This window comes from Manacus candei, unplaced genomic scaffold, assembly GCF_025592945.1.
Source record: "Manacus candei isolate 608988 ecotype Guabito, Panama unplaced genomic scaffold, ASM2559294v1 h1tg000028l, whole genome shotgun sequence".
Lineage (NCBI taxonomy): Eukaryota > Metazoa > Chordata > Aves > Passeriformes > Pipridae > Manacus > Manacus candei.
Genome location: NW_026138076.1, coordinates 29,303,054 through 29,316,069, shown reverse-complemented (window position 1 = coordinate 29,316,069; position 13,016 = coordinate 29,303,054). Strand labels below are relative to the sequence as shown.

At 37.4% G+C, this 13,016-nt stretch overlaps 1 protein-coding gene across 1 annotated transcript in view; it reads left to right on the top strand.

Moving 5' to 3' along the window:
* UBA6 (ubiquitin like modifier activating enzyme 6) overlaps positions 1 to 13,016 on the top strand; it is a 29,845-nt gene that overhangs the window by 9,985 nt on the left and 6,844 nt on the right. Inside the window, exons 11-28 of the mRNA XM_051789561.1 lie at positions 770 to 873; positions 1,766 to 1,828; positions 2,871 to 2,947; positions 3,610 to 3,676; positions 4,085 to 4,228; positions 4,885 to 4,952; positions 5,216 to 5,294; positions 5,489 to 5,569; positions 5,939 to 6,016; positions 7,315 to 7,496; positions 8,069 to 8,174; positions 8,876 to 8,965; positions 9,076 to 9,156; positions 9,708 to 9,836; positions 10,720 to 10,771; positions 10,877 to 10,940; positions 11,822 to 11,891; positions 12,552 to 12,623. Of these exons, the coding sequence (XP_051645521.1) occupies positions 770 to 873; positions 1,766 to 1,828; positions 2,871 to 2,947; positions 3,610 to 3,676; positions 4,085 to 4,228; positions 4,885 to 4,952; positions 5,216 to 5,294; positions 5,489 to 5,569; positions 5,939 to 6,016; positions 7,315 to 7,496; positions 8,069 to 8,174; positions 8,876 to 8,965; positions 9,076 to 9,156; positions 9,708 to 9,836; positions 10,720 to 10,771; positions 10,877 to 10,940; positions 11,822 to 11,891; positions 12,552 to 12,623 (1,607 nt within the window). The remainder of the gene's footprint in view (positions 1 to 769; positions 874 to 1,765; positions 1,829 to 2,870; positions 2,948 to 3,609; positions 3,677 to 4,084; positions 4,229 to 4,884; positions 4,953 to 5,215; positions 5,295 to 5,488; positions 5,570 to 5,938; positions 6,017 to 7,314; positions 7,497 to 8,068; positions 8,175 to 8,875; positions 8,966 to 9,075; positions 9,157 to 9,707; positions 9,837 to 10,719; positions 10,772 to 10,876; positions 10,941 to 11,821; positions 11,892 to 12,551; positions 12,624 to 13,016) is intronic.

Below are 13,016 nucleotides of genomic sequence, written 5' to 3'. Positions count from 1 at the left end.
TCTGCTTGTAGTGTGCATGTCTCAAGGCATACTACTTGGTTCCTTTTGGATGGTGGGGAATTTTGCAGTTTCCAGATCTCAATGCCTGTTCATTCGGAGGAGAAGAGAGAGCAAGTGGGTGGGGGTTGGTTGTTTTTTTTTAACTATTTTGTGGTCTGAGGCAAAAAACAATACCCTTGGAACATGCAGTTGAATCTGTTTTCTCTGGACCCATGTGTTTTTCCTAGTGCTGATGCTGTGGCCAGTTTCTTCTTAATCATGGCCTAGCTTTTGTTTTCAGTTTTGTTAATGTTAACGGATTAACATTTTTTGTGTCTTTTTGTCTGAACCACGCTTCACATGTATGAGGGGGAAGATGTGACAAAATAGTCTAGCTGCCCTTTTTGATTTCCTGTTTTTCTCATCACAGGGCTAAAATCCTACTCTGAGCAGTATTCTGGACACTGCTGTGCACAGTCTAAATAAAACTGAGTGTGATTTCATTTTTGTTACAGAGCTGTGGTCATCAGAATTCTTTTTAAATCTGCTGCCACTTAAAAAAGCTCATTTCATAACAGATCATGTGAAACTAATACTTTAACCCAGAAACTGGCAGAGGGACAATCCTGTTATGAGGATCAGCTGTGTTTTATGCTTTCAAAGCAAGGTTGCACACTACAAAATTACAGCACAAAAAGCATTGGCAAAACCCCACGTTGTTATATACAGAATTATAGCATCCAGTGACACTTTGAATTATCAGTCACTATTTATTCTCTTGTCTTTTCAGTGGTGTCGCCTTATTCCTTCAGCATTGGTGATACATCAGAAATGGAGCCTTACTTACACGGAGGCATAGCTGTGCAAGTGAAGACTCCCAAGATGTTTTACTTTGTAAGTGTGTGCTTGACATAGCTGAGTTCTTGAGCGTTAATGGTCTGAGCACTGGAAGCAGAGTTCAGCAGACACATGATTTTGTTACCAGTTATTTGGGTTTACTTAATTTTATTGGATGAGAATAGTGATACTGATTTATTAAACGACAGAGAATAGGAAATACTTCAAAGTGCCTACCATTGTAGAGAAAAAAAATAATTATGGGCAGCTTACCCCTGTACTGCTGGGATAGGCTTCAGAAAGATCTACAAATATGTGGTTTATTGTTGGCCTTCTGAGAAGAGACAACTGGGTGAATTTGTGTAAGAGGGCTTGCAATACACATGCTGCCTTTATGGGCCTGCAGAAGGTAGATCCTGACTGCCCTCAAACATTCTTCTAAAAACCTGGGAGTGAGGACCAGCTGCTTCTGATGTGAGAATGCACAGCACTGTGTCTTGTCTCTGTGAAGCAGTACCTTCCTGTTCCTCTGGAGTGGGGAAGTTCTGCAAGCAAACAGCCAGTTGCCAATAAAATAATAAAATCCCTGGTAACTAATCTCAGAGCAGTTTCCTAGAATCATAGAATATCCTTTGCTGGAAGGGACCCACAAGGATCATGGAATCCCATCTAGTGGCTTTGTACAGGACAACCCCAAAAATTGCACCCATTTAAAGATGAGTCTTGCCACTAGGATGTGAAACCTGTCTCTGACCTTTTTTGATAGACAGAACTTGCAGTAGATGATTATTTTAAGCATCTTTTCTGGATTAATAATAGAGAGTAATAGCAATGCTAGTAAGAAAAGATTTGTTTCTTAGTCTCTACAGAAAGAGTATTGTTTTGTCAGGTAGCAGCGACTGTTGTGTTCTTAAGTGGCGTGTTGTTGTCATGAATTCTTGTTTTCCAGGAACGGTTGGAGAAGCAGATAACAAATCCGTTATGCCTTGTTGCAGATTTTAGCAAGCCTGAGGTAATCAGAATGTGGGGATATGGGCATAGGTGCTTTAATATTTAAACTACATGTTGTCATCTGTAGCTTTATGTTTAGAATAATATAATTTCCTAACTATTCTATATCAATTAAATACCATTTTAAAGTGTGAAGTAGGAGTGAGGTATCAGTTTGTGTAGTCACACAGAATTTACATTATGATTTAGATTACCATAGAGGCTCGTTATCCATGATTTGCAACAAGTATGTTGTAAATGCACAGCTCAGCCACCTTTGCTGTTTAAAATCTCAGGTTTTGATAAGTCTTTAATTCAGGACAGTGGAAATTTTGCAAGCGACACAATAATTTTTTTCCTATATTTAATAATATTAGTTGATAAAAATCACACTGATATCAAAGCTGGAATAATCATAAAAAGGTGATCACAGGTGGGTTGGAAACTGGAATTAATAGTGTAAGGATACTTTTTTTATTTCTTTGAAAAAAAATGATTCAGAGATCTTTTTAAAATTTGTGAGAGGACACTAGCAGTATTTGCCTCTATCGCTCTTTTAGATAAGTATTGTGGACATGGAAGGCATGTAAGTCTCTGGCTTATGAAAATTTTAAACTAAACAATGTTGATGTAATGATTTTTTTGTTTGTTTGATAATATAGGGTCTGACTTACCTGTTAAGATTTTCTACTTTTCACTTTTAATGCTGGGCCTTGTTATTGACACTTGACAAAATGCAGTGCATTATAATGTCTAGTTAAAAGAAGATTACTTCATTTTCCAATTTCAGCACTAAATTCTTTTGGGGACTCTTCAGTTGGACTTAGTTGAAATGGCTGCTGAATGTGCTTGAAGGGTATTACATTAACACTGAGTAATACTTCTTGTAAAAATATTAGTATGAGATATTTCAAATTCACTTTTTAATGCTATTTAAAAACTTTTTTTGAGCGTTGTGGTTAAGAGACAAGGAAGTGAAATAGTAACAGAAGAGTTCAAATAGTTGCTTTTGTTTATTTTTTCTCTAGTTTGTAACTGATCAACAGTTATTGTTGTCTTAACAGACTCCTTTGCAGATCCATGTTGCCATGCTTGCCTTGAACCACTTCCAGGAGAACTTTGGTCGCGGACCGAACATTGGGTAATGCAGCAGTTTTGTCTTTGCTAAGCCTTGAATCAGGCAGATCTCTCCTCTTGTTTGATTGTAGTTACTGGTTTGATGTGCAGCAGGGTACCTTGTCTGTCTGGTACTTAATAGACCACATAGAAATGAAAAGTTGAAATCTAGATGAAAAATGTTACCTATTGCATGCATCTGGGTGTGTGACAGGTCCTTCCCAATGTAGCAACGACACTTTCTGGTCCCAGGTAGACAGAAACGGCTTATGCAGGAAGGCCTTCTCTGTTCTTGTTTTTTCACATTGTGTGATTAATATGGAAGAGTTGTTTCAGTGATCCCAAATTATCTTGTAGTTTAAGGGTTTAAAAAAAAAGATCTGAAGGGTTTGGTTTTCATTTTCAGTATTTTTTTATTCAGCTGTAGTTCTTGATTTGCATAATTTTGAGCTAAATGAGACAAAACTACTTACAAAGTGTAAATATTAAAACTCTACTTGCTTAAGGGCTTTTACACTGAGACTCTTGTTCCTGAGCTAACCCTAACGTTTAGAAGTACATCTTTAATGCTTACAGTTAAAGACAGTGTAAATTTCCAGACTCTTCCTACTGTATCCATTGCTTTTTTCTTCCATTGATCATGTTTCTAGAAGGACTCATCATTGTTGTTTCTACCCTGATGTCTAGATGCCTTCAGGATGCTGAGGAAATGCTGAAAATAGCCACGTCTATAAGTGAAACACTGGAAAATAAAGTGAGTAAGGAATCATTGTCATTATAAGTAATTTTTTTATGTGCTTATTTAGTTGCCTAAAGGTCATACTTTAGTTGTCGGTCCTTGTTCTGGTCTCTGGATCCATCTTCAGATGGATCAGCTGGCTTTCTGAAGGCCATGCATGGGAACAGAATGGTGTTTCAGCATGGGTTCAACTGAATGTTCACCTGACATGAAGGCTGAATCCTGTGGCTATGTGAATCCAGTTTTTAAACAAATGCATATGACAAATGCAGGATATATGGTGGATCTGTCTTGGCTGGAAACGTTTTTGCTAGTCAGAGTGAAATAATTTGTCTTTTACTGAAGAATAATAATCTGTAAATCTGTCAAGAACTGACTTTGCTCATTGAGGGGATGAATTTGTTACCATGTCTTACTTTTCAGCCTCAGGTAAATGGTGATGTGGTAAAATGGCTGTCTCGGACTGCTCAGGGATTTCTACCTCCTCTGGCTGCAGCAGTGGGTGGTGTTGCTAGCCAGGAAGTCTTGAAAGCAGTAACGGGAAAATTTTCTCCATTGCAGCAGTGGGTAAGACTGTCTTTGGTTTTGGATGTTTATTTTGACATGTTTTGAATGGATAGTTGTGTGTAAAGTGCTGTACGATCAAAATAACCTGAACAACTTTTATAACATGAAAATAAAAAAAAAAGACTCGAGACTAAATTTAGTAAAAAACACGTTTTTATGTGTACAATAAAAGTACAACCAGTTTTATTAAATTTTTTTGCACCTGGAGTTCACACAACACTTTTCACACGAGCAAAGAGAGCATTGGCTTATTAGTTCATGGCTGCAAAGGTGTGATATAGGGCAGATGCTAGCTTAAGCTACTGTACATAAGAGCAGTACTTTCAGACTCTGAGGATAAATATCAGAGTAAAGTTAGATTAAAAAACATCACAGTCTTCACTGTTACCTTTGGAGGGGTAACATACTTGTCCTTGCAGCTCACCTGTTTGAATGAGCTTTTTTCCCTTCTGTGTCCAGTTGCTTTTTCCTGCTTTTTTCCTGAAGTAAACTGTAGGGTACCAAATGCTGTATAGTCTTCCACTGACAGTAAAAACTTAGTGCTTCTAAAATTCTAAACTCTGTCGTTCATAGAAAATAGTTAGTTTTTAAAATTAAAATAATATTACTATTTTTCACAGGTTTTTATGGTTTGGTTTTTGTTTTTTTTTTTGCAGCTATATATAGATGTGTTAGACATTGTAATGCCTCTGGAGAAGGTGGGCTCTGAAGAATTTCTCCCACGGTAAATACAACTACAATCTACTGGCTTATGTACACATCTGAGTGTCAAGCAGGCACAGATGTCTTTTAAACTTAATTCAGTGCTATTTGCAGCACTGAATGGGTTTGGAGTTAAGAATGTATGTTCTATTTGAGCATGGGAGGAACAGGAATGATAGCTTCTGACTTTTTTAGTTACGTCAAAGTGCAGTTTGGCATCAATGGTATTACCATGATAAATGGCAACTTGCTGTTCTCCTGTTTTTATCTCCTGTGCCTGCATAGGGGAGATAGGTATGATGCCTTGAGGGCCTGTATTGGAGACTCTCTGTGCCGGAAGCTCCATGATTTGAATGTTTTCTTGGTGAGTATGACTGACACACTTTTTGCAAGTGCCTTGTTGATACAGCTAATGTCCACTGTCTTCAAAATAATGAGGGCAGTTCTGATGTGTGCCATTGAGGAATAAATAGTCCAAAATTTTAATGGGGCTTCTCTATTACACTTGTTTTCCTGGTTTTCACTTATGCGTCTGACTTAAATTGTGATTTTCTTTAGGTTGGCTGTGGAGCAATAGGCTGTGAAATGCTAAAAAACTTTGCACTTCTTGGTGTTGGTACTGGGCAAGACAAAGGATTGGTAAGTCACTTGTTAACCTTGCTTCTCTTATTAAAAAGTAATGTGATAAGGAATAATTAAATAAATTACTATAAATGTTAAAAGTCTGAGTCTTATTTCAGGTTGATCTCTGTGCAGAGGGTACAATGGCCTTGGCATACAGTGGAAGAAGTCTGCAATTAGAAACAGAACACATAAAATACATTCTTGCTGTATTTTGATTTTAAAACAAAATTTAGTCAGTCAGGATAGGCAGAGCTTTTAGCCAGAGCTGATGCCAACAGCAGTGCTTTGTTTTGAAAAGTGTCTGTAGAGATTGCATCAGTATCATTGCTCAGTGCTACACTTAAGTTGTAACTTCAGCTGTTGCTTTTGCCCCTTCTGACTTAGGTTACAATTACAGATCCAGACTTGATAGAGAAATCCAACTTGAACAGGCAGTTTCTTTTTCGACCTCATCACATACAGGTAGGCTTTCTTATTCAGTAAATTTTCTGGACTATTGTCGTGTTTCCCTGTCCTGTGTCTCCACAGCGAGCTGAATTGTGTCTGTACTTCTGTCTAGAAAAGACTTAAAGGCTGTAATGAAATCCAAGCTTTTAAAAAACAATACCTAGAACTGCAATGGCATCCCACTTATCACTAGTATCAGTTGAGCAAAATTGGATCGTCTAACCTTAATGTGTACTGGTGTCTTTGACTAATGAAATCCCTCAGACTTGACAATCAGGAGTGCTGTGTTGCATAAGAAGTTGCCACGGGTTAGTATGTCAGAAATACTTTACTATAACATTGAAATTCAGGGAAAATAAAACAACCGAAAACAGACAGTGCTGGCAGAAGTGTTCTCAATAGACCTCAGTAGTGCTACTGCTGATGGAACTTCACCAAAGTTGCTATCTTCTGACTTCATTCAGTCTCCATTAAGCTGATAAATATCTTTGAAAAAAAAAAGTACATTCAGTAAGTGCATGACTCAGCTGTTAATTCCTTAGAAGCAGAGAGAACATCCTCGAAACTGCAAGCACAGCACAAAATAAAAAAGGTGGCTCAGATCTTGACAGCAATGTGGAAAAAGGTTTCCCCTGCCCAAAACCCAGCAGCTGAATTTTCTGCCTCCTGTTTATGTGTAGCAAATCTGGGAACTGATTACACTTTGGATACATAGATAAATGGAATGTGAATCCTTCAAGCTTTCAGAAGCCACACTGTCTTGAGTGCTGATCCCTAGATAACTGAATGTAGTATGGCTAGAAGTGTCAGGTAGGTTAAGAACTCTCTTTCAGTTTAGGTTCTGAAATTGGCTTTGTATGGAATACCTTGCAGTAATGTGATTATTCACAGCTGTTTGATGTCTATGCTGCATAGACATGGTCACAGTTACTAAGGGGTTTATCCTCTGACAGTCATGAACTGCTCCTTTCTTAGGGCATTTTGAGAGCATGAGAGGCAACATGTGGCATCAGTTACTCAATAAACTTCTGCACCATTCAAGCACTTTCACCATGTGGTCTCTGACACACTGCTTTAAATAAAACTAAAAATAAAAAACTCCTATATTAATAAGATATATATCAGTGAGGGAGGTATATGATTAAAAAATTTCATGTATTCTGTTTTGCATACTACATTTCTGTCAGTGAATTGTTGTTTGATCAGCAAATGAAGTCGATATTTCTGTGTCTCAGATGTTCTTTATCTCAATATTGTTCTTTATCTCAGTCTCCGTGTCATAGTTATGTATATTTATGTATTCATACTTTCAGAAACCTAAGAGCTATACTGCAGCAGAAGCAACTCTGAACATCAATCCTTCTGTAAAGATCGACTCAGATATTAATAAAGTTTGTCCAGCCACTGAGAATACGTACAGCGATGAATTCTATACCAAGCAAGATGTGATTGTAACCGCTTTGGACAATGTTGAAGCAAGGAGATACATTGATAGGTAGGGTGTGGAAAGGAAGCAAGGGCTGCTTTTCATACTCTGTGTGAACTCTGCTTTTCTGTTCTTACTCTTCCTGACTTGGAACTGCTTATAAGATCTGATAGCAAATTGCTCCGATTTACCTTGTTCCTTTATAGGCTGGGGGGAGGAAGAGGTTTATACTCAAGGTGGAAACCAACTCTGCTGTTGTGCAGCTGCTACTGTTCACATAGTAGAAAGCCTTGGAGTGAGTTCTTGAAACTGAATAGCTGTTAAGTTCTGATGAATGGGAGAATCCTGTGGTGATCTGAAGGCTGAATTATTTATTCATAAAAATATGTATTTAAATATAAAAATAGAGATGTTTACATTGAAAAATAATTTCTAATGGTCGTAATCCACATAGGCTCAAGTTTATGGGATCTTGATCTAACTTGAATAGCTCTTCTTATTTAATTTCTTCCTGAGTTTGGTGTAAGCTTTCCACTCTTCTGAAAGTGCCTAGAGACAACTGGTTACAATCCAGTAACGTCTGCAATACAAGAGTGTAGTGATTACACTGTGTGCTGATAGTCTGTGTCTTTCCATGTCAGTCGTTGTGTAGCAAACCTGCGTCCTCTTATAGACTCCGGAACTATGGGAACAAAAGGACACACAGAAGTTATTGTACCCCATCTGACAGAGTCCTATAATAGTCACGTAAGTGTTTTAAGACCATTGCGCACCTTCTGTACTGGTCCCATAATGCCCTCTGATTCTTTAATCATTTATGTGTCTGCTTAAAATAAGTGGCCTATTTGAGCTGCTGAAGAACAGTATTATTAGGAAAGAAATTTCTGAAGAAAAGGAAATAAAATTTGAACAGTTCTTTACAAGCATACATAACAGTTCTGTTTGAACGGGGCAGGGGAAAATGAACCTTCAAACTCTTGCAATATTCCTCTGTTTTAGTTCTTATGAAACTGCCTTTATAAGGTAGAAATTCACTGGTTGAGAACACTGAAATGATGCCATGTGGACACAGAGACAGGATTTTGAGCATCCTAACAGTCTTGCTAGTGTCCATAAAGGAGTCTTTCTGGCCTTGTATGAAAGGGTGTGTTTCATGCTGAGAGTGTATGTGAATGTGGACTGCACATCTTGGAAAAGCTGACTGGCAGTCTCACCCGTTGTTTGTGTTTCAGAGTTCAGTTTTGCTTTCCAGGGTTGAGTTTGGACTATTCTTCATACAGAGGAAGTGATAATATTAGTGTCCATAAAGTAAATTTCTAAGTATAAATAAGCTATTTTGTATATTACAACAGCGGAGTTTTAAACCTATAGTCTAGAAGTTTTTGGTGCTATTATTGGCAATAAACTTTAGTAAGTCTGCATTTACATGCAACCTTCCTTAATTACAGCGGGATCCACCGGAAGAAGAAATACCTTTTTGCACCTTGAAGTCTTTCCCAGCTGCCATTGAGCATACAATACAGTGGGCAAGAGATAAGGTAGTGGAATAAGCTTACTGGGATTCAACATAACTAAATGTGTATTTGGAAAGGTGGGCGATCTGATATACTTCTTGCAAAATACCATATCTATTCTTTTTATTTTATAGTTTGAAAGTTCGTTTTCCCACAAGCCTTCTTTGTTCAACAAATTCTGGCAAACCTATCCATCAGCAGAAGAAGTTTTACAGGTAAGGGAATGTTGCCAGGGTAAAATACAGGGTTTAAACTACTGCTTTATGGATTTTGTTCCTATTTCAATTCCGTGAGATTTGGGTTAGTTTCTGACTTTTTCCAGAAAACCTAAAGACTTATTTGGCCAAGTCGTTAGCTGATCATCAGATGAACAGTATTTCTGGTGTGTTTCATAATTAAAAGCTTCTCTAGCTCGCATCCTCTGTACATGATGTAGAAATATCAGAAAGACTGAGGCACTGCTAGCGTATGATTAGTATATGTCACACTGATGTATAATTATCTGGAAAAAATAAAAGGAACACTGAGTTTGAAGTGAATTCAACTATGTAATAAATTAGATTCAAATGTTTACTATCTTTTCTTGTGACTGTGGTCCTTAGGGCTGGGTGGAAGTAAATCAAGTAGATCACAGCACCTGGGGAAAAAAAACCCAGAGAAGTGGATCACATTCCTTTCGCCTATGGATTACTAAAAACATATTTACTGTTTGACTGGATTTGAAGGAATCTTGTCTGTTTTAACACTTTCATGTTTCTTTATCTAGAGAATAAAATCAGGAGAGAGCTTAGAAGGCTGTTTTCATGTTATTAAAACGCTCAGTAGAAGACCCCGAAGTTGGACTCAATGTGTAGAACTAGCAAGAGTAAAATTTGAGAAGTATTTTAGCCATAAGGTAGGTAAGACCTGTAAATGGGGTGGCACTGGACTGACGAGGACTTTAGAAAAATTGGTAGCTCTAATAACTAGGTGTCCAAATCTATGCACTAACTTCCATTTCTTCATAAATAATGAGATGTACTTGAAATGTAAAAATGCTGCATCCCTTTCTACTGTAGCACTTCTAGGTCTGGCTTATTAACTCACTCTAGTAGCTCTGTTCAGTAGTCTCCAAGCAGTTTTCTTGGCAATTTTCCAGCTTACTAGGTACTGTGTTTTCCAAAATAGTGAGATTATCAGATGTCTTTCACTAAAGAACAACAGATTTTTGTTTCCTGCACTAAACTTTTGTTACTGAACTCAGCTTCATAACCCTGATTTTCTCAAAGGTTGTCTGAAATAAGAGCCAGTCATTCTGAGAATCTGGTCCACAGTGTTGCTTAAAAGTATGTGTGTAATTTTGTAGGAAAGATGTGATCATGATGTTTCTTATTGATAAGCATACCCTGTGCCTATGGAAGCCCTGGTGGTAATTGTCACATTGACAAAATGTTGCATTCCCAATTGTGAATTTGTATGCAATAATCTTAAAGTGACAATAGGGTGGGGGGAATGTTTTGCTTCTTGGATTAAGTGTCTTGTTTGGACTTTGTACAGATGAGGTGACATTGTCATCATTGTCTGTGAATGAATGGGCAAGTCACTGTCCAGTAGTACTTATCTTTAAGATGTCCATCTTGACACAGTTGTCTTTAGATTTTCTTAACTCTTTGAATTACTTCAGCTGATTTGGAGTGAATCGAGATTTCATGTCATTACTAAAAAGAAGGTTTGATTTAGTGTGGTCATGTCGATCTGTATATGACAAATTACTAAAGCTACTCTGACTTTTCCTCTAGGCTCTTCAGCTCCTTCATTCCTTTCCCCTTGATACACGATTAAAAGATGGAAGTAAGTACAAATACCCTTTTGTGCCTGTTGTGAATTCATGGCATACGTCATGTATTGCTGTTCCTGGTTACCTAGGGTTTCATCTTAAGTCTCTCTTCTTAACAGGTTTGTTTTGGCAATCACCAAAGAGGCCACCTTTCCCAGTGAAGTTTGATTTTAATGATCCTTTGTAAGTATAGTACTGCCACAGATGCTTTCTAGATGTTTTATAGCATCTATAAAACTCAATCTACAGCAGAAAGTGCAAGGCAGGGCCTTTATAGCGCTAGAAGTTGGACTGGTATCGATGAGTGTTAGTGCACAGTCTTACAAATCTGTGGCAGATTTGGTGAGTTGTCTCATGCTTTCACTACAGGTAATTTAGTTTTCACTGATATGGGATTGGAGGGTGCTGCGGGAAGGTGTGACATCTATGGTGAAATAGCTTAGAACAGCCCATTTCATGTCTTCTGTGACTACAGAATTTTACTGAGTTGTTGCTGTCACACCTCTCTGCCTCTGTTGTCCCACATCAAGAAATGCAAGACATGCTAAATTAAATTGTCTACCTACTATGACCTAGTGGAGGGACCCCTCATTCATAACAACGTGGGTCTGATCTAGATGGCTTGGGTATTACAGATAATTTAAAAAATTGATGTGGTTGAAGGACTGAAAAGCATGCATCTGCTGCATATGTACACCTGCTTTGAGAAACTGTCTGGATTGCCTTTTTTAGTTTGAGTGAAAACTGAGATCATGGCAAATATCAAATTATTTCTGAGGTGAAGTCTTTTATTATCATATCAATGTCATGTGAGCAGTTGTTTTCTTGACTGCAAAGGTTAAATATGGTTTTCATTAAATAACTCTTTACTGATCAAAGTTTGCTTAGTTTTGGGGACACCTGAGTCAGTCAAAACATGCCATCTGTTTTGTACTGTCTGCTCTGAAAGATGGGAATTCCGTTTCTCCATGTGTTCAAGATTTCTTTGAATATGATTGCAAACTTCTGAGCAACTGAAGTTAAAAAAAAAAAAAAACAACCAAAAATCTTTCTCTTTTCTTTAGGCACTATGGTTTCATTGTGAGTGCAGCAAAACTCTTCGCAACAGTGTACTGTGTTCCTTTCACTGAAAAGGTAATCCATGTACTGTAACAGTGTTCCCAGTGCATAACTTGGTTGTATGTATTCGGCTTTGACCTGGTGTCTGGTTACCAGTTCTTTCCAAAAACTGATTAAAGTGATTCTTAAAGTAATCTATCCTTCAGCACTGGCTGTTCAGCAACTGCTTACACGTCTTCGTCTGTATTCAAATCCCTAATCTGGAGAAGAAATGCGCAGTGTACTTGATATTTTCAGTAAGCACCGAACTTGGGAATTATTATTCTGGTGCACCTACTTCCTGTGTAATATAGCTACTGAACTGAAAAAAGATCTCTATAAGGCATTTTTTCAATTAAGTGTCTTAGCTGTGCTCTGGGGTTTTTATTTTCTACTATTCACAACCTTTGTGTTGCTTATACTTTGTTTTTCTTGTAACTCTTTTTCTTTTCTAATTGGAACTTCCTGTAAGTCACGTTTACACTTCTGTTGAGTTTTCAAGTGCTAGGCACTTCCCACCAGTTGGCTGGCTGTAGTAACTAAAATGTCACTTGGTGTTTTAATGGTAATGTTTGACTGAAACATCATTGAATATTTGTGAGATTTTTTGGGTTTGGTGTTCTTTGAAATGCTACTGGATATAGAGTCTTGTTGCGTTGATGTGAATTTAAATTGTTTTTCTTCAAAACCTAACAGGATTTGTCAGAGGAAACTATTTTGAGTATTATTTCAGCTGTGAAAGTACCAGAGTTTAGACCTTCAAACAAAGTAAGTGTGATATTTAGTTTAAAGAAAAAAATAAAATGTTCCACAAACAGTGTCCCTCATCTTCAACTACTTCTTGCATCAGTGCTAATGAGAAATAAACACAAATTATACTGGGTTTTGGGGAAGTACGACTGTGGCATACAGGACTGCTTTAACTTGGTATAGCTATGGTATCTATGTACCAGATGCTAAATGGAAAATGATGGAGGGGGGTTGCCTTTTTCAAATGATTTGTTATACCATTGTTTTCCATGCATGAGTGTGATTGTAACTTTTCAAGGTTTTTTTAAGTTTACATGAGTCTATACTATTTTAATAAAAGTAGTAAAATTTTACTCATAAGCAACTTTAAAACAATCCAAGACTAGTGTCAATTTGTCATTTCTTTCTAGC